Source organism: Strix uralensis, chromosome 9, assembly GCF_047716275.1.
Source record: "Strix uralensis isolate ZFMK-TIS-50842 chromosome 9, bStrUra1, whole genome shotgun sequence".
In the NCBI taxonomy this organism is placed as follows: Eukaryota; Metazoa; Chordata; class Aves; order Strigiformes; family Strigidae; genus Strix; species Strix uralensis.
This window is the reverse complement of record NC_133980.1, coordinates 7955290-7977872: the sequence shown is the minus strand read 5'-3', so window position 1 is coordinate 7977872 and position 22583 is coordinate 7955290. Positions and strand designations below refer to the sequence as shown.

The 22583-nt window shown below is 36.3% G+C and overlaps 1 protein-coding gene across 1 annotated transcript in view; it reads right to left on the bottom strand.

Annotated features, from left to right (window-relative positions):
• NAALADL2 (N-acetylated alpha-linked acidic dipeptidase like 2) overlaps positions 1-22583 on the bottom strand; it is a 489848-nt gene that overhangs the window by 75952 nt on the left and 391313 nt on the right. The window contains exon 11 of the mRNA XM_074878173.1: positions 12980-13126. Coding sequence (XP_074734274.1) covers positions 12980-13126 — 147 coding nt within the window. The remainder of the gene's footprint in view (positions 1-12979; positions 13127-22583) is intronic.

The window sequence follows — 22583 nt, the reverse complement described above, 5'->3', positions numbered from 1 at the left end:
AGGGTGCTGCAGACTAAAGCAGATTTTTAAACAGATTTACTGAAAAAGTCGATTATCTAACATAGAACATACCAAAGGCAAAGTATGGTTCTCTAATGTGTGGTTTAAACTGCATCAATGGAATAACACCAGGCATTAGTGTATGGCACATAGCCTTTCTCACTAATAAAGGCCCTTAAAGCTGAAAATATATCGCAGAAGAGAGTGTGTGCCTCTCTCTCTGACTTTTCCCTTTCTAGCAAATGCTCTTGACATCTAATTAAATATTCCCCCTTCCCCCCCCCCCCCCAATCCACAAAGGATCGTAGTGATATAAAAATTGGGTTTAGCTGGTTATTACTTAAATAAAATTAAAGATATAAAATGTGTAGGCTTTTAAATTATTTTTAGAAAGCAAAGCTTTGCAGTTGCCACAGACTAACATGTGTCAAAAATCTCATTCAAAGTGAGAATGACCCTAACTTTGTGAAAATTGGCATGTCAGAAGGAGTTTCTGATAAGAGGCTTTTCTTTGCTATTTTTGCCATTTCAGCTTACTGAAGAACTTTTAGAAAAGAAACAAAACCAAAACTATTTTCTGTTTTAATCTTCTGGTAAGGATGCACACTGACCTTGTGATGTCACTGGATGCTTGACCAAATAAGCAAGGCCTGCCAAATCAGACTACACAGAAAACAGAAGAGGCAGAATTGGAATCACTGCTGCACAATTTATTTTATTATTCAACTCAGTTGTAGCCAGAAAAACTCAAGCCAACAGTCATCAGACAGGAAAAGAATATAAGCACTTTTCCCTCATCTCTTTTAATTTAATGTTTTCTTCCTTGCATTAGTAACTGAATTGAAATAATCACTGTAAAGCTATAAATTCACAGACCGCAGCACAAAGAAAGCAACTTTTAAGATATCAGGGTGCTTGCATAGCTTTATTCCTCTCTAGTTTTCCCTTGGCACTTTTTAAACTGAAAGCAGAATCAGCAGTATAAGTAGGAGGAAGCAGCCAAAGCCAGAAATCTGGAACCTCACAGAGATCTTCCCAAAGTTTCAGAAGGTTAGAAATAGGAAGCTCAGTTCAGATTCACTACATGTAAGAGAGAATACCTTTTCTTGGATGTATCATGTGAAAAAGAACATTTTGTAACATATTATGATCAATTGCGAGCATTCAAATTATGTGGAAAACATGCAGTGCCAGTAATATCATCCTAACAATGTCCTGCTATAAGCCATGAGTCCCAGTGACGATGTCTTTCATAATCACAAAAATTATAAAGCACAATGCTTTTATTTCCTGATTTGATGCTTCCTATTTGCAGTTTTTATTTTTAGTGCTTTAAAAAACTATTAAAGTTATTAAACTGAATGAAGAAATCTGATTTTCTCCACTGGGCAGACATTGTGTAGGCGGGAGGCTCACCATTTGCAGTAAGAATCAGTATTGGCTTTTGCTAAGAACAACAATAATGTCTTCAAAGACAATATTTATTATTTATCGAAAGCCTTATTAAACAGTTCTTTAATGGCCATGATAAGATACATCAAACATTGCAAATTTTGAGAGAATGTATCATTGACTCAAATCACAGCTGTTTGATAGTCCCGTGATCTTGATTTTTTTTTTTTTTCCCAAAGTATTAAAAGACAAAGCTGAGTGACACACTACTAATATCTGTTGACACAAAACAAGTTCTGATAGTTACTCCAGATACTCTGCCAGAAGAATTTTACTTGGTCTGTTGAATTTAGCCACTCAGAACAATGGTAAATGCTATCTTGAATGCAATATGCCATTTACTTCTCCAGGGAGGACAGATAATTCAGTGTCTTCTATCCTTAGATAATACATGTTTTCAGCAGGCTATCAAACAGAAGCAATAACTGGTGTCTAAGCAAATGTCTTGCATGTTTTCCCATATCCCACTGACCCTGTTAACTTCCAGGCTGTCTTTCTTCCATTGACTTTCACAGAATCACAGAATCATCTAGGTTGGAAAGGACCTTGAATATCATCTAGTCCAACCGTTAACCTAGCACCGACAGATCCCAACTACACCATATCCCTCAGCACTATGTCGACCCTACTCTTAAACACCTCCAGGGATGGGGACTCCACCACCTCCCTGGGCAGCCCATTCCAACACCTAACAACCTGTTCTGTAAAGAAATACTTCCTAATATCTAGTCAAAACCTTCCCTGGCGCAACTTGAGGCCATTACCTCTTGTCCTATCACTTGTTACTTGGTTAAAGAGGCTCATCCCCAGCTCTCTGCAACCTCCTTTCAGGTAGTTGTAGAGGGCGATGAGGTCTCCCCTCAGCCTCCTCTTCTCCAGACTAAACAACCCCAGTTCCCTCAGCTGCTCCTCGTACGACATGTGCTCCAGACCCTTCACCAGCTTCGTTGCCCTTCTCTGGACACGCTCGAGTCATTCAATGTCCTTTTTGTAGTGAGGGGCCCAAAACTGAACACAGTAATTCAGGTGCGGCCTTACCAGTCCCAAGTACAGGGGCAAGATCACTTCCCTGTCCCTGCTGGCCACGCTATTTCTGAAACAAGCCAGGATGCCATTGGCCTTCTTGGCCACCTGGGCACACTGCTGGCTCACGTTCAGCCGGCTATTTCAACAGCCCTCAGTCAGTTCCAAGAAAATGAACAGCCTATGAGAAAATCTGCAAGGACAGAATTTACAGCAACAACATGTACTCATGCAGTGTATATACTAAAGAAGCCGTGCATTTTTGTTACTTTACGGCAGGTTTATGTAAAGAATTTCCCCCTTGTGGATGCACCAATGTTTGGGACATCAAAGCACTAGGATTCGTGAGACCAAACAGATTATTTCAGAGCAAAGTAATGTATCTGACTGATGAGGACGTCATCAGTTTCACTAACATTACTGGAATAACAAAGATGTTCTTCCATTAAATTAAATAGCTAAATATTCATATTATTCAATAAAACAAGCAATTAATTGAACATCAAATGTATTTTGTCTTGTAAAACACTGAATCATTAACCTTAACAATTTCAGCATGCTCCCACTACCAAATTCAACTAAATTAGCATCCAAGCAAACAGATGGACTAATGTATTAATGTATTACTGGTGAGTACTACACTACATAACCCCCGAATGTACTGAGAAATTAAAAAGCACTAATTTATGCTAAAGACGGACAGAAAAGAGAAAACATGTTGGTCAGAAGAAATATAGTATGAATAAACAAAAGCATAGCTATTATAAAGACAGTATAGCCCAAGAGTGAGGAAGGTGAGACACACAAGCAGCCGTGGTTTGGACCTACCTTCACAAGTAGTCCCAAGACAATCTACTGGGGACTGTTCAAACTACATTTTGTTACATACCTGCAGTTCATCACTTGTCCATGAACAAAATGAAACCTCTCTCTTCACCTTGACTCATCTAACTCCCATTGCTACACCTTGTTGACCATAAAGTTCTACTACGATGTTCATAAAATCTCCCAGCAGCAAATGCAACAGCACCAAACTCTCCAGAGACAGTTTAGAAAAATGAAATCCTGGATTCCCAAGAAATCTTCCATTCTGAGGCTGATACACATTTACCCCTTTGCAAAGGATTTCTGGTATTCTCTGATATTCTAAGCACACTAGTACTTTGTTTCTTTCATACATGCATGAAACATGTCTATAACTCCCCATGGGCAGCTACCAGCTGTGAATTTCCTTAAAAAATTTAATATATACCAGCGAGAAATGAGGAGTAAAACAGGGAAGGAGGGGAGCCATACAGATCTGTATTTCTATACGGAAAAGCTACCAAATTGCAGATCATCACAGTAACATGCTGCTGTTATGCAAACTCCCTACTAGTCTAGATACAGAAATACGGCTTCTCTTTAGGGCAGGAATCTCCCTGAAATATCAGGGTCAAACAACTGGCACTAATTCTCTTCTAATATCATTCACGTATATGCCACAGGCCTGGAAGTTCTGTTTTGAGCAGCTAAGGCTGAAGTAAGTACATCATGTCTTTGTATATGGTCTACTCTGATCCTTCAGAGAAAATGATGCCATGATACTTCTAGTTGAAGTTCTTTATAAATATACTTGGATCTGATAAATTAATTGGTACTGGATGACATTTAATCCAGGAGGACATAAATAATAACTGAAGAAAAACAGTATAAAATTTACCAGAAGCACCTGGTCAGTCACAGACCATCCAAGTAGTCAGTCAGAAATCTCAAGACAGTAACTAACTCTTACCTGAATGGAAAGGGACTGGAGAATATACTGGAAGTAAAGGAAAAAATGATCTGGACATGGAATAACAGTAAGATTAATGATGTGATGCAAAATACTGAGATAATTGCATTAGGAATATAGAGATCTGAAACTTCAGAACAGAAAAACTGATTGAGTTCAAGCACTGTAACTGTCTGACCAGTGAATTATATTAGTGATACATCAATGGCTCTCAATAAAGGATATCATAGATCAGAGAACCCATGTTTGCTTTAGATATACACACACAGGTACAAGGTTGTGTTTGTGGAGCTACATTTCCTTCTTTACCCAGAATTTGCTGACCAAACTACACTGCAGACTTTGCTGCCTTCCATAATGGCACCTTGATTATACATATATAAACATATGCATATAAAACTAAAGTGTGTGTGTATATATATTGTCTATATAAACAATCCTTGACAAGAGCTTTGCTGAGAGAGAATGTAAGAGAACATTGGTTAGGAATTTACAGTGACAGTTATCAGAGTTTGTTCACAACATACCCAGCTGCTTCACATTACAATACATGCTACATTCCTAGGTAAGTTGCAGCTCAGACATTGTAGCTAGAAGACAGAGGTTGTGTCCTTCACTGAGGATTATTTATCCATCTTGAGTTTGCAAATTATTTACTCGTTTTCAGCTCTGTTGACATATACAGTCCATTCTGTATCAGAGATACAGAGACAGAGAAGTGTTCTTTCAAAGAAACAGTAACTTTTAATAAATTCTGGCAGCCAGAGAAATGGTAATAGCTCACTTGTAGTCAGAAATTAACTTTATTTTCAGTGCTTGTTTTTTGAAATCTAAGAAACAGTGTGCTGGAGGTTATAATGGTAATGGGTGTAGTTATTCATGTGGTAATAATGCCAGTAGCCATCAACTACAGTACTGAACTACCTATTGATAAGGCAGTTGCAAATTTGAAAATAAAAAACCCCTCCAAATGCTTCTTACAAGTTGTATTTAAATGAAATTAAACTTCTCACAAAGGCTAACTATGTAGAAACTTTCACTGAACTAAAATTAATATAAACATCATGTCAAGGTCATAACTGGAACCAACTCAGTACATGAGTGAATCAATAATGATAGGAAACAGACTCTCCCAGCCATCAGTGGACAAAGACGTTGATGGTAAGGTCCCAGTGTGGCCAGTCTGGATGACTGGATACAGTCCTTACCCTTCACACACAGCCAGCACTCAGAACTTCCCCATGCCACCCTGATTTCTGTGAATTTCTATGTTCAGTTCAAAACTTTACCTTGACACAAAAAATTCCAAGAAAGGAAACACCAGCTGAAGGTCCCCATAACAGGATTAAAATGGTGCTCCCAATGACTGACACCAGAACCCCACAACTTACAGACATTCAGTACTGTTCCCACACAGACAAAAATTGGTATAGATCAGTTTTCCATTCACTTTTAAAAAGACACAAGCCAGATGCACTGAAGAGCACTCCGTACTGGCTAAGCCCTCCATCTACACTAACACAAGCACAGAAAAGAGATAAAAGCAGCACGCAACACAGGAGTTATTTTTTTTTGTAAACTAGACCCTAAGTTCTCTCCATCAAGGACAGCTCCTGTCTCTTTTCTCATAACAAAGAAAACTTGGACAGCTTTCCATTTCTTTTGAAAGATGTGCATGATGGGTCAGCCTAAGCATGTAAATATTGAAATCAAGAAACTGCAGTAAGTTTCCCCAAAGAGTGATAAAAAAAGGAGGAAAAGCAGGCAGGACAGGGGAGATGGGAGGAAGTGGGGGCAGACAGTAAAAACAACTGAGAAGCCACATTCATTGAAGAGTTAAGATTTAGTGGCCTCTGTTTTACACCAGTGTGGGCGAAAATCACTTTTAAGGGCTCTAATGAAAGTTGAAAGTTACCTTCAAAAAGTTATGCATATTTCAACAGAAATAAAAATCATTATGCATTCTCTCTAAAGAGGATACAATCTCAAACTGTCAAAATTCTAAACTCTTCTACATATATTACATACAAATGCCTTCTATAAAGAACCCTCTTTTCATTTTTCTTCTAAATTAGCTTAGTGGTCCATGGTATTACACTATCTTGGTCTAGCCTGTGAATAATGTGACAGGTAATTTTTATACTTCTTGCCTGTACTTAAGTTTGAGTGAAGATACGGAAAACAACTTTTATGGTCTAGGTGTAAAAGTAAATGTTCTGTAAGCCCTGCATACCCAAACTTGGACAGCTTCCATAAAATATTTCACGCTAAATGTGTGTCCATCAATAAATAACAAAAAAAGAGGGTATTCTTTTTTAAATAATGTGCAGAAACTTGTTTTTTCTCAGAACAAAATCATAATGCTAACATTGATGTAACCTACCACATTATCACAGAAAGGATTTAAGACTGTTATCAGATAGGAATCTTTAAGTAATATGATGCATCGAGAATGATGAATAATATGCAGATAACATAGGAAATCATCTAGCTATAATTTTGAAAATTGGCTTCCTCATGAAACTGTCGACTGCAATGACACAGAAATGGATAGTAACAGTCTATTTCCATCTTGAAAAAAGCTCAGAATACTCCTGTACCAGCTTAAGTTTGCAAGTGATCGGAACGGCTTCAAAATGCGGAACAGTTTAATGTTGTTTGATTTATAATGCTGAAGAAACAATCAAATCTCTAACTGAAGCCATGGCAAATCCAGATTTTATTTTCTCTTGTACCCAAACATTAGGCATCCACAGCAAGGCTATTTTTCTTAGTCTCTGTGATTTACTTATCTTCTAGTACTTCAGCAACTATGCCATAAACTGTGCTAAGAGAGACATAATCAAAATGAATTAACTTGCAACTCCAGGTTTGGTTCTTTTCTCTTTAGTGAAGCAGCCCACTACTACACTTCCAAATATAGATCCTTTAAAAACTACTGTCCTCTGTCCCTTTTCATGAAGGAAAAAAGGCAACTGTGGCCATCAGATTAAAATGTTAAAACCAGCAGAACAAACTACATTTTTAAGATGCTCCACCAAGCAGAGGGAAAACGATACTGGATGATGCTCATATAAAAAGAAAAACAAGGCAAAGCTTAAAGAAATAGGGAGAGAAGTAATAGAAACAGAAGAAGGTTAGAAGAGGAGGTATGGATAAGCTTCTGAAGTTCTGAGTCTCTCTGACAGGTAAAACTATGTCTAGAGAAAGGAAACAATGCAAAGTTTTCCAGACCATGCTGTTGGTCCTGGTGTTGTATTTTTATGTAATAAATTTATGTAATAAATGCAAACAACTTTCTGGAGAAGGCTGGAGACACACTTGACACCCTACTGCAAAAGCTGTGTTGTATTTTAAGACATATATGTGATACATTTTAAGACGTAAAATTAACATTAATCTGTTTTAAGTAAATCAGCAGAAAGTTCTTTGAAAGACTGTCGTCACTCAGCAGTTACAACACCATGGAAGACTTGTGTCTTCTCTCCATACACCTCAAGTACTGACAGACATATTCTTGGCATAGAAGAAACTTTCTTCTCCTTTCCATGTTTGATGAGGCCACTAAAGAAGCAGGATTAGAGAATAGCCTTTAATTTTGCCTCAGAGTTTCAGTGATCCTGTGGAATCTGCCTCTCCTCCTCCACAAATAATACCTCTATTTGAGCACACCAACCATAAACAACCAGTACCATAAGCACGCAGAAGCAGCCCTTCTCAAAATATATCCAAGCACATTTAGTCCTTCTCAGTATATACTGCCTGAAATCACTATCTCTATAACCAACAGCTGTGTAAACAGCTTACATTTTAAATTACATCTTTTCCATAACAGGTGATGCTTCTATTGCAGCTAAAAAGTAATGGGGCAAAAAAGCCTTCAGATCCCCTAGAGACTTATTTTACTCTGCCTCGTAATCTATACTGCTGAATAAAGCTACAACTCCAGTACTAGCTCACTGTGATGATATTTATATTTCAAAGAACTTTTTGAAAAGTTCATAGATAAAATTCCAAAACTGTACCAAAAGTTGAAACGTTCACATATTTTAATAAAATAATTACCACTTGAATACCCTGCTCTTCTAGAATCCTTCTCACATTTATGCTTCAAGCCTTTCATCACGAACACATCCATTTCACAATGTGTGGAGAAAATAGGAAGGAAGGACAAAAGCTAAACTGGGAAAAGAACCTAAACTTTTCAAGTGCAGTGGTTTGACCAGAATTACAAACCGTTTCTCAGAAACATCACTTTGATTATGAAAGGTGCTTTACAGACTTGAATTAAATATGCCTCATAGTACCACTGTTAAACCCTGTTCTACAGCAACAGAGAAATCGAGGTGGTTTTTTAATATGTAAAAAAGTGAGTTTGTTTTGGTTCTGTGAACATGAAATAATTTTCAATCAAGTTTCAGAAGTATTAAACACTCACAAATTTAATTGACACTACTTAGAATTGTGGGAACTCAGCATATTTAATGACTGAAACACCTCTGCATGGTCAGCTAGAACATGTGTCAAACAAAATTTTGAAGGATTTTAGTTTCAAATTACTTTGATTATAAAGAAATTAACCTAGGAATCTGAGCAACAAGTTCTCTGCCTCCATGCAGGCTCTCCACCCACTGCCTCAAAACCACATTAATTGGATCAACTTTCTGAAACAAATCATTCTATCTTCACAAAACAACTTCACAAATTGTGTTAAACAGGATAACCCCAAGTACTCTGGATTCATGCATCTTTTCCAGTCATGTCTCCAGTTATGGGAAATTTCACATTAGTTAACAAGTAAGAGTTCACTGTGACTAAAACCACTTTCTGTTAATACAGCTACAGATTTGAATAGTGACCCTTTTAGTTCTGTAATGGGTAAATTTCAATAATTTTTAACACTTTGTATTTTGTAGAGGTCATTCACAAGAGCAGAGTTGAGTCTTCAGTGAATGTTACTTCATATGGAAGAACACAGTTATCATTCACACAACTGCAATAAACCATTTAATACTAGAATTTCCATTAATGTGTAAATTCAAAAAGATGCCAAAAAGCCACAAAGAAGGATAAAAAAAGACATGTAAGGGAAGAGAAATGAGGTAAGCTATTAATTGATAAAGCAGTATCTTCTATTACACAGGCACACAATCGATGTATATCCAAGAGTAATGATGAATTCAAATAGACACTGAATGCATGCTCTCCAGATCATACACCACCATATCCAGTGTTTTCAGAGATATTCCTAATTTACAATCAAGTAACAAAGAGCTGAACTTCAGTCATGTTGTTTACAAAACAAACACACCACGGGTGAAGAATTTACATCTAAGGCAATAAGCAGAATCATGATGAATAGTTTTGTCTGTTACATGCATGTATTTTCTATCATTATGGAGGATATTTATGTATTATACCTGTTATACCATTTTTGGATTTGAAAATACATTGTCATACAAACATGACTAATAATTTTCAAGGGCACAGAAATGGTCCACACATGACAAAAAAATCAGAATTTACTCGCTCCAATTTGTTATTCCTGATGTACCAATGATCATACAATCAAGTAATCCCATTGATATCTAGCTCTTATCGCAGCACAGACAGTAACAAAGACAAGTCTGTGATCTAAAGAGCTCTTTTACTTTATGCTGCTCTTTCTTGTTGATGTAAAGTTAAGTGAGGATGTTTCTAATACTAGTCTCCACTGAAGTGAGGACTAACACACTTCTGGGCTTTCAGTAGCAGAGAAACTCACATCTGAAATCAAGATTACTTCTCTGGAGGCTCTACATGGTCACTTGGATGTAAATTAATCATTAACTTGAATAGCATGACTCCTTCTCAAAGTAAGAGAAACTGAAGTATTAGGAAAAGCTGATCAGCCTTTCTCATAACACTTTACATATCAGAATGTGACCCTCACACAGAGGTAAAGCCAGTGCAGCAGAAGTTAGGAGGACAGGAAGGCTTTCTTCAGCAACTGCAAGAGAATCCTTGGAAATTGGGTTAATAATATTTTTTTTTTTTCCACTAGAGAAATTCTTCCAAGTTTACTTCTTACTTGCAGACTAAAATGCTGCACATTTTCTGCTAGTAAATAAACGAGCTGCATTTCACTTAGCGCATTTTTATACTAGTGGTTGAATCCTTAGAATGCCCTTTACTAGCTCACAGATCTGACCACAGGCATTTGCCATGCAGATTTAACATCCCTGAGGCTGTGGTTCACTGTATTAAGTAATTTCAAGCAAGACAGTTTTATTTACTCTTCTGGTATGAATGTTTCCTCTTACAACTTTTATTTCCTCTTATTTACTCCTCAGTTTTCTGCCAATGAAAAGTTTTTACAACCTTCTCTCTGGGGATTTGCATTACACTGACTGTGTAAGAAATGAATTTCTAAAGCTGACCTATAACTGTTGCTCTGTAGGCAGACTACAAGGCACAGGTCTTGGGCTTTTTTGCTCTAAAACAGGGGTTTTTTTGAGTGTGGAATAGCATCAGGTTTATGTGACACTGCATGCTGTCTGACAGGTGGATAAAATAAACAAGTGATGTATATTCCAGAAGAAGAGAATTTCCTGAATAGGTCACAGCAGTAAAAGAGACAGCAGAAACCAACCTGGCAAAATGACAGTCTACAAAAGCACGTCAAAACATCCCATTTCTGAAATCTGTTTTCCCAAATCCAAATCTTGTTTTGCAATGAAGCTGATAAAGCTGAGGCATAGTTTAAAAAAAGCTGAATGGCTTGGAAATAAACAAGCAAAAATCCCTCCCTGCAACTCAATAGATTATTTTCAGTCACTAACCTGCACAAGAGAAATTCCTACAATGTTTATGAATATGGCTGTAAACCCAGAATACTTTCTGTCTGCCTTATAATAGTACTATCTGTTCGATACAATAAACAATTGCAGTAAACAGTAAACAATAAAGAGATTGCTTGTCTGATAGAATATAGCAGAGACAATGAGCCTATGTTTTGAAGGACTGTTAATAATCAGTACAATAAATAATAAAAATATAGCAAAGAATCCAAATTTAATCATTCCATGTAACTTCACTTTTAGGAATAAAAATCCATTCTCTTGCCAACAGAAATTTACACATATTTCTAAGCAAACTTATCTCTCAAGAAATAGATCTCATGGGGTCAAGATCTCCTATGGTCTGAGAGGTACAGTACATCAACATCAAGACTGCAGATTACACTTGCCATAAATTTATTTCTAGGAAATGATTTTGCAAGGACAAAAGCTGCGTTTTCAACAGAGAATCAAATTTGCTGTGTCATGATTAAGCAAATATAAAAAAAAATTATTTTATGATTTTAATTACATTGCTGAGTCATTTTGAGAGACAAAAGTGCACATCTGCAAAGTTAACTGAACACGAAGAATAACTTTGGTAGGACTGAAATAGTCAATAGCCAAAGGAAATGTCAGTGTTCATACTGTAAAAGTAGCTGGGAAATACTTATTTTGATATACTGAGGTTTGCAGATTCTTTCTCAGGCTGTATAGATCCTATATACACAGATCTGGAATGAATACTATGTGGAATAGCTGCTAAGTGACAACAGACATTTACCCTGGACCACAAGGCTGTCATAAACATTGCACTCATATGTCTTCTGACTTCACATTGTTCTTACACCCTCTGCCTTGTGTTTAATCTGAAACAGAATACTTAGACTAATAGGTGCAGTGATGTTTAGAAACAGAAGTCTCCTTATTTATCTAAATTCTTGACTTAATATATTTTAATTTACACAACATGCCAACAATGCTCCAATATTTGACATAGTTCTGTTTTGTTTTGCATTTGTGAAATAGAAGCGGATTAGCAAAGCAGTGCCAGGAAGCATTCCAGTTCAACTCTGCTTCAGCTTTGTTCTTGAACTTGGAAAGATGTGCATACGTCTAGGTAAGCACAGTACAAGAAGAGAAATGAGGGTAATATGAAGTCAATGCATTATTACATTTACAAGAAAACATGCACCTTTTCTCATGACCACTGTATCTTGAAATAACTAATGTCAGGCTTCCTGAACCTCAGCTGACCAGCTGAGGGTAAGTTTGAGCTGTCCAGGCACAAATACAACCGACAGTAGTGAAGGCTGAGGAAGGACAAACATTCCTAACAGCTTATCTGTATCCAGTTCCAGCCTGATCTCCAAACAGTGTAACATGCCTCTTCCTTCCACTTACCTTGCAGAGGACAATGGACTGAAAAAGAACACAGTGTTTTGAAGAGTCCAATCAAGCATACAGATCTTTACAACCAACATATATACTAGAGAGTCATATTTTGCCCACAGCATGAAAATGGATATACAATTCATTTTGAAGGCTGTCTCATCCTACTGTGCATAAAAAAATACACATCACAACTCGTTTCCTCTATGTTGAAAGCAGTCTGAAAAGTTGTCTTAGGTAATGTGTAACCTGTAATACTATCAGCAATATCAACATTTTTACTATGATGTCCTTCATTTTTTTCATTTTTTTCTAAATATTTATCTGTTTGTTTGAATGCCATACCCCTATAAAATCAGTCACTTTGAAGGTCTGTGGCAATCCTCTGAAGATCTAAAAAAAAGCACTTACAGGAAATAACTTCCCACTACAACCCGCTTGGCATGTAAGGATATAACCTGAGAAAATCTAATTCTATCTTTCTGCTATTTTCAGTTTATCGATTTTCATTTGTAACTACCTCCGATGTTTTGATGTCCTCATAAGAAAACTGCATGGCAGGCACTCCAAGATGGTTGATGAAATAATCTGAATCTCCCTGTATCTGCACAGAACTCACATTAGATCCCGGACATCTAGTCTCTTCCACACAGTTGAAGCTCTGGCTCTGAAAAACAAACACAAATCAAAATTCTACTTATTTGCAACCTGACTCTTGTATCAATACCTCATTCACACAGCATTCTCTGGGTTGAAGCATTTTAAGAACAGGCTGGAATTTACACTGGTGTAAACAGGTATTAACTGATTCATACGTAGTGGAGAGTGAGCCTACAAACCTTTCACCCTCTTGATACATACTGCAGTCTTTGGGATCGGACATAGCAGAGAATGCAGAGTGTGCTGCAACATGGCTGAGACTTTCGAAGGACAATAAAAGCCATGTCTAATTGAAATGGTAAAAGGGGCAAGAGAAGAAGCCTTTGGTAGCATATGAAATGTCCCATACTGGGCAGGAGGTTAGTGGTCGTCATGATGGTGCCTTTTGGACATTCTGAGATCTTTAATGGCTACTAAGGAATCAGTTCTTTATTCAGTTAATGGCATGCTCTCTAACAGCAAAAAGCTGAATCAGATCATTGTATTCAAGATACCTATGGTCTATGAAATGCTGGCAATCTGAAGAATTTGCTGCAATTGCAGAGTAGGGGTTAAGAGAAAAACAGAATTAAAAGGCTAAAGATACACAAATACACATGTGTAAACTGCTTAAAACAACTTTAATCAGTGACATGTTTGTATTTCTTTCGTATAAGTATTTAATGGTGAAATCTTAGCAACAGAACTATAATAAATACAAAGATGAAACCTGGGAAATAAGATCAAGACTGGTTGCTACATACTAGTAGTGTAGCTTTCAGGTACACTAGTATCAGGTAATTAAACAACAAACAGTAGGCACAAAGGCTTCCAACTATTATAGCAAATAAGCTCCTTAGATTTATTTTTAAGAATGTTAGGAAGTTGAAGTACTAGAGATTATTTAAATTTAGCTAACAGTTTACATAGTATAACATAACTTCCTCAGACCTACCTACCTAATTACTAGCTTGCTACAAGAACAGTGTAAGATTAGTTCTCCTTTAATACTAAAATACGTGAGATTCTGTATATTAAAGTTCCAAGGTTAGCAGGAAAATATTTTAAGAGTTAGAAAGAGACAAATCTTGGTATTTTTTCCATTTCTAAATTAGCATAATTATTGCTTCAGTTTCACTTCAGTGCTATGAAGAATGCAATTGCATATTACCCAGTATAAATAAGGGCTGCAGATTCTCACAGAAAACTGTTTTAAGATACTTTCAAGAAATAGCTTCTATTTCATAAATATTTTTGAAAGGTGGTTTATCACTTTTTTTTTTTTTGTTAAATGTTTCTGCTCCCACCATTCTTATATACATTCACAGTTGTATAAAGTCCGTCCAAAAAGACTGAGAGTTACAGTCAAAATAGAAATAAAAGTTACTTCTGGTGTGTGGAGGCCACCTCTAGTAAATACTAATCTGTCTGACTTTTAGCCAGCATTCTGCCCCTCAGAAAACACTTTACCACATTCCATTTTAACAATTCAAAAATAATATGTTACCTTTTTCCTCACTATAGCAACAATGAAGTATTTTTATGTATGGAAGTTTACATATGAAATGTTTACAGATTTGGTTGAGAGTACAATGAGATATGGTACTTTTTGTTTTTCACATCACCATCCTTCATGGTATAGGATTTGTATTTTTATGACAGCAATGTTCAATTCAATAGTGTTAGCATCTTAAGAGTTTAACTGCTTTGTTTGACTTTCACTGTTATGACACACAAACCCCTGATAATGACCAGTTCAACAATAAATATTTAACACTGCACTAATATGGGAGAATGCTTTATGTTCAAGATACTGTTCTCTTTCAAATTAGTTTTATTGTTACGCAGACTCTACCAAAGACTTGAAGAACGCTGATGTAATGACTGCAAAGTTCATGTAGTGTGTTTTGTATTCATTAAACAAATGAAATGTTTCCCAAAATTGATGGACTTTAAGATAAAGAATAATTATTTCCTACAATTAATAAAACTTTCCCATCAATTAAGTGTTAAAGTAAGGGGCAAGCTTTTAACTTATTCAATGCAAGAACCACAGTCTACCATACAGTATGCCACATATTTCACATACAATAACAAATCAAAGCAAATAAGTTGAAGGAATCAGCAAAGCAAGTTGCTTCCTACATCCCTGTCTTACAGTTATAAGAAAGTGAAGAACAATTTCCTGGAGTAAGATGCAAAAAAGAGATAGACTTAGCATGCAGAAGAACGATGGCAGGCATGGGAATGATGGGAGATGGGATGGCAGTAATTAGGTGGTGGAACATTTTAGTCTGTCTGCTTGCCTAAATGCAGGTGTCCAGTGCCATTTGAGATGTTGCAAGGCATTCAAACAGACTTAAAGCAAGACATGGGGGAAAGTTGTATCTTACTGGATCAGCATCTGTAGGAAGGAAGTATATCAAATCTCAAATGGGATTAAACTTTTTTATTTATATGAATGAATGGAGTTCCAGTTCCTTTATTTATACGGATTTGCTTGTCAGTATCCAGGCAGCTCAGCCTTGTATTTATTATTATAGTTTTGCAGGTAAAAGTAACATCATCAACCTCATTTACAGCATTAAACCCAGCAGCTAGACACATAAATGAAAACACATAACTGAAGACAGGTAACTGAAGCCATAACTATCTCATTATAGGACTATTACCCACAAATACTGACTACGACAGTAGTTGCTTCTTTATTTCCTTCCCTCCTCATTCTCACTGAGAAGAACCACCCTAAACTTTTGTTCGATCTTTCTGTTCTGAAGACACTACTGCTTCTGAGACAGAAATTAACTTCAAAGTCCACTTAGATAATCAACTGGAAATACTGTTTATGTATTATGTGAAACACTCCTACCAAAATCTAAAGGCACTGTCTCGAGTTTCTTTCAATATACAGCAGTCAGGAAACCAGGAAAAGATCATCTCCCAAAACTGTAACTGCAATTTATGACAAGCAGGACAGCATCCATGCTTGGCGGCAGAATGCCTGATCCTTACTGCAAGCCAAGCAGGCATCAATGCAGAACAGAGGTGAAAGACTGACTGAAAAAAATTACTGCTGCTAGGAAATGAAGGTGACTCCTAAGTAAAAGACTGTTAGGGGATGTGGGCCACAGAATTGACAGGGTGGGGGAGAAGATTACACCAATGCCAATGTTCAGAAACACAGGACTTAAAAGCATTTTGAAGTTCTTCACTGCCAAATAATTTGTCAATCATCATGTAATAGCAACTGTGTATCACTCTGGCATTCTGCTTTCCCTCTCCTTCCCCCTCACCCCTAACTAATCTGCTATTTTTGCATGTTTAAATCTAAAATGGTGTCATTTACAGAAAAACCTCTTTATAACTTAACAATTTGATTAATTTTAACTCATAATCCACAGAATCTTTTCTTTCATATATGCAAAACACAATTTGTGAGTTCTCAGTTTGGAAAAAAGGTTTAATTGCTGTGCATTACTTCACAAGTTGCAGTCAGGTCCTACTTAATGATCCTTTAAATGTTAGCTTTTATGTAGGCAAAAAAAAAAGATCTTAAAAATGTATCTAAAATAAATTATCAGCAAAACGCTCTGTAAGAACTAACTCCCTGTTGTAGAGTAGGCAAACTACAGCTCTTCAGCTGGTTAGTCCTACAGTAAAACACACATAATAGCACTATTTAGATCACTCAGTTACTCAGGCTGGTCTCCACTGTGTCAATCAAGCCCTCCCTTTAGATTGGAAGGAAATCAAGCCATGTGGTTAGACAGTAATCAAGGAGTGGTTCATGTCAGTGCAAGGATGCACATGCTATTTGTAGTTGAATAATTTAATTTCTCTGGAGTTCGTTTTGGTTTTCAGCATCACGTTACAGGTTTATATTACAAATCTGAGAAAATGAAGAGTACCATATGGCCCATTGAATAAATTTAATTTGTGTTAATGTTATAAAATAGATTTGACGCATCTAAAGCATAATCAAGTGGTACTTCACTGCGGACCTTATTCTACCTCTAATTAGAGCTAAGCATTCATAGGTGCATTTTGCTGCCATGTTAAGATCCTGGTATAAATAAAAGCCTATATTAAAAAAACTAATAATTTATTGGCCATTTCTACAGTTCACCTTCCACCTAGAAACATATACCTGTCAGTTAGCTCTGGTTACTTTCCTTCCTTTATGTGACTCCAGCTGAAGTTAAAACCTTAGCAGCTTTTGAATACAGATTAAAATGTCTAAGTAATTTTCAGCAGGACAAATAAAGAATGACCAATTATTCTTACAATGTGTCAGTGTTCCCAGCTTCTGAACCACAGCAAAGCAGCTTACTCTTCATGAATAATCAATCCCTATTTCTTGAGCTGAATTGCCACCTGTGTTAATAACTGGTGCAAGGCAAATGCATTTAAGAAGTTGAAGCATGCTAAGACCATCTAGATGAAGTAAAATTGTCTAAACAAAGAGCTACAGAATTTATTAAATTAATCGCAGCCACAGATTAGCATCTTTATTACTGCAAATGTGTTATGCTAAATCATCATCAACAGGTAGGAAAGGCCAGAGAAGCTGCGTAGCAAAGGATTCACAAGTGTATGTGTCTCATCCATAAAAACCTGCTAGACTCCGATAAACCATTAGAGGAAGGAGGTTTGACAGCTCTTAAAAATATTATTAGCTGTTTGCTTGCCCTCACTACCAAAATCTACTGAAAAAAAGATCATGGAGTTTCTAGGAATTGTATTCATTCTATGGCAAGCATACTCCTCTGTTTTCTCCCATCTGATTATCTGGTTTGGCTATAAACATCCTGCTTTGCTCTCTGTCTTTGCTGAGTGATCACATGTAACTATTAATGCAAATCAGCTGTTTATAAAATTATTAGGGAGATTTAATACAGCACTTTACCCTCTAGACCTCAAAGTAATTTTCAAATCAACTAAAGGCAAGCAAGGTATCTGAAATTTCAGTCTTGCCCAAAAAACCCCAATTAAATAGAAATTAAATGCATAACATTTCCCAAATTCTGAGCCTTATCAAACTGTCATGATTCAAGGATGTACACAAAAATAGTTCTAAATTATATCCACTCATTCTTTCTCTGCATGAGAAAAAGAAAATCTAAATGTGCTGCTGATAATTAATATACTATATACAGATAATAGTTGTGGTTTAAATAGTGCAAACGTTACACACCACTAATGTGATGTATTTGCCTATTTACACAATGCAATCATCTGATTAAATCCACTATTTTAGGGACTTAAAAATATTTCAAAAGGGATGGACAGACTATAATGTTCTACTATAGACAGTAATATTGTAAAAACCTGTTATTTCAATGCTTGTGCATGTCTTTTATATCTATTTTGGCCATGATGGCATAGTTCGAAAAGCACGTACAACCCAGTTTCACAATGATCTTGGACTTCTTGATGCTCTATGAGAGATTGAAACACAACTGAACAGCTTCATCTGACAATACGTATTTTACTTGTTAGCACATTTTAGTCAACATTTATAACAAAGTACAAACACTGAAAAAAAAAAAAAGATCATTCTGTAGACCAAGCCTGTAAGTGTTCATAGTAAGATAAATATGATTAAAACTACACCAAGAAATCTTCTGAGGTAGTGACTAAAATCTGCTGCTTTTAATTAATTTTGTATTTAGAATAAAATAATTGAAAAGGAATAAAATGTTGGATCCTTAGTTTCTCAGCAACTATTTCCTTCCAGCTTGTGCATATTTTCATCTAAACACGTATGAAGCTTTACTGAAAATATCTAAAATCTGAACATTATTAATTGACCTTTAAGGGCAATGTGAAGACTCCTAGTGAAATTGTTCTGCAAAATCAGTCACAGAAAAGATGCAATTAACTCGGAATTTTTCCCTAGTTTTGGTTCTTCAGTATTATCATAGTAAAATGAGAGACGTTCCTTGTACACGCACATACTTCATTGAGAGGACTATCTCGTCACTAGGGAAAAACAACTCCCACATGAACTAGTGTTTATTTAAAGACATTAGGGACAAAGAATTTATATATTAATATCCATCACAGCGCAGTGATTCACAAACAGATCACTACAGCTGTCAGGGATCACCATTAGTCCCCCCAGTGCACTCCATGTTACACAAAAGCAGTGCAGCTGGGAATTCCAAGAATGAACTGGTTTTTAGCCTGTGTGGGAAAAGAATATTGTATTTTCACAAGCAAAAACTGCCTCTCAGATAAACCACGGCTTTAAAAGAACTGTTCTTTGAAAATGCATGCAGGTATCCTGCATGACAGAGAAGACCTTTTCCACCCAGGGGGGCAAAGGAAACTGAAAACTACAATGCTTATAAAAGGTCAAACTGAGATGACCCAACACCCAGTTCTGATAGCGTATTCTGACTGCTACTGAACAAAGGAAAATTCAGTTTAACTATGCAACACAAGGTGTCATACTTAAAACTCCAGTTTTACCTTTCAAGAAACTGTAAAATAATTTTGGCCTTTTAATGGTGACTTCATAACAAAATTGGGAAATTACAATAGCAGCAGTTATAAAACAAAGCATGGAGAAATATGTATGCTTGGTGTGAAACATTTAAACATCTTGTTATATGTTGTATTAATTTACAAATTTAAATTATTTTTTATTTAATTTACAGCTACAAAGCATGAGACAAGCATAAACCTGTATTGCTTTTCAGGGCTTTGTTTTTTGTTAAGCAGCATTTGCATGTTTTGAAATCATTGTCTTATTTTCTAAAAATTATGATCATCAGTGTAAGGTCTTTATAATAAATGGGACCTCACAGGACTGAACCATATTTTAGATGCAAAGTTTATATCAAACCAGTAATAAACACAAAAGCGAGGTAGTAAAAAATTATATACTGTAAATTTTTTTTTTTTTTTACTGGACTTTTTCTACATTTAACTTTATCTACTGACAGTGTCTCTCCGATTCCTGATGCTTTTTACATGATACTGAATTATATTTATCATTCCTATACCTAAATTGAAGTCATATGCCTCATTAACTCAAATATACTTGTTGCCAACACACAGTACCAACTGCTAGGAATTTTAATGTTTTTTTTAAGGGAGGTAAAAATCAAGTAGGTATGCTCCAATTTAATAAGAGAATTTCAGAGCAATCAAATATTGCAAATAATGCTGCACACCGGGATCTCCCCTTGAGTAGGGACACCTCTTAGGGTTACTCCTCGAGGTTGAGAGAATCCTTATCGCGTCAGATACTCAGAAAGTGAATTGGGAATAGCATGCTGAAACGTTGAAATCTTAGCTAAGTGATATAACATTATGCACACATATGTAATCCTTTAGACATAAACTGTTGACCAAGTCAGACTAGGAATGAATCCAGCTGCACCTAGACTCTCTGAAGAGTTTAGAAAGCAATGGCGTCCCTTCTGAACCTCGTGACTCAACAGGAGAATCTCCCTGACAGTTTTGGCTGAGTCTGTCCTCTACGCAGTAAATATCAAGTAAACCTTGCCATTGAATCTTGTTAAACCATTGTCGCATTTACTATCAAACTTTGTTAAATCACTGTTTTATGTCAATAAATGTATTGCTACTTTTGTCTTATGAGTAAAGTGCGTTACTCCGTCTGTGACACTCAGGTAAAGTAACTTTAAAGACTTAATTTCCATTACCACAGGCTCAGCCTCAATATTCAGTGTACTACTTTTATTTATGGTAAAATTCAGAAAATAGATTAAGATTGTATTACATTGCAACGAACACCCAGCAAAGAAAATACTGTATTAACAGAGGGAGCCTGTCTCCGCACCCAGGTCTGAACACACTGAAAACACGGGGTGCTTTTTTCCTTTAGAGCTTATATTTTTAAATCTAGTTTTTAATCTAAACTGGTTTTGAGCATAGAATGGTTGCATTTGTAATTAAAGGATGCAGCCAAACCATTTTCTGATTTTGTGAAGAATAGAACTTTCGTGGACTTAATGGTCATGCTTTTTCTTCAAGGTATTCAGTAGCAGGAACAGCGGTCAGTGTTAGTTGCCACATACAGGCTGAGATACTGTGAAAACTAGGTTCAACAAAATGCAAATTAATCATTTTTAGTATAAAACACTGATAAACTGGAACTTGGTAAGAACTGCATGACTTCCCTTATGTTTTGTGCTGTAGTAACATTTGTTGCTAATATAAAAACACTGCTTAAGTAGGTAAGAGGATTAGGATTTGACAACAAGAACTCATTTTCAAATGCTTGATATTTTATACGCCACGGAAATAGCTGTGGCTTGTAAATAATTTTAAATGCCTAACAGCATTCTCATCCTATAATACACAGAGACAGAACAACTGTGAACCCAGTTCAGTGTAGTCTATCTCTGTGATGATCAGGTTCTGCCATGCTACTCATTTTGGGATGCATCATTCAAACCCTCCCGATGGATATTAAATAATTTATGTCAGTGTGATTACAGTCTTGCTTCTCCATACCATACAGGAAGAAAAAGAAAAGTTACTTGTCCCTGTAAAGGGGACAGATATGTACACTCCATCTATTATTTGAAGAGTTATATCCTATTTCAAGATCTCATAAGTGTCCCAAACAGAACAGTCATTGTGAGGCTTCAACATGGGTGCACAAAACGTCAAAAAAATCAGAAGACAAAGCTTTCGCTATATACTTTGCACTAAAAGTGAATTAAGGCTTACCTAGAAAAGTAAACTATGAGAGTAAATTTATGTATTATTTTAATGATTGACACTAGCCCCATCAGTATGCACAGTACACACCTGCAGAAGCTGTGATTCTCAGTTAGCTAATCAGATGGCTCAAACCACCCCGTCACTCTATCCTACTTTAAAAACACCCAACACACAAACAAAACCAAAACCATACACAGAGCAAAATTTGTATTTGTATCGCAGCACCTAATGTTAGAAGTCAGTTGTAATATGGATACTACAGTTTGTAACTACTCTAATTTATATTTCCCCAAACTATCACCATTCACATCACCTTTCCTCTTTCTGAACCAGAGTACTCATGATCCATAGTATTTCTACCAGAAATGTCTGCTAATACTACTCCCCCAAAAAACACTTGTTGAAGTGCAAATCAGCTCACCAAAGACATCCTTCTGTGCCTTATCATAAAGCTGACCCAGAAGACAGATGCATCAGATCTGCAGCGAAAGTCAAGCTGCTACCCTTTCTCCACACAGTGGACTGTTTCATGGTGCTGAAATCTAGAATCTGCTAGTTATGAACACAACAATCTAAAGTGTATCACTAGAAAATAAAAACTATGTAATTTATCCCTGACACACATGTGAATATATTAAGCACCACATATTCCCTACCCCTCTCCACACACTCCCAATATCATATCAGCTCTTTCCTGGAACATAAGAATCCTACTGAATCATTATTGCACATCTCTAACAACACGCATGGAGGTAGGACCAACTCCTAACAACACATTATCC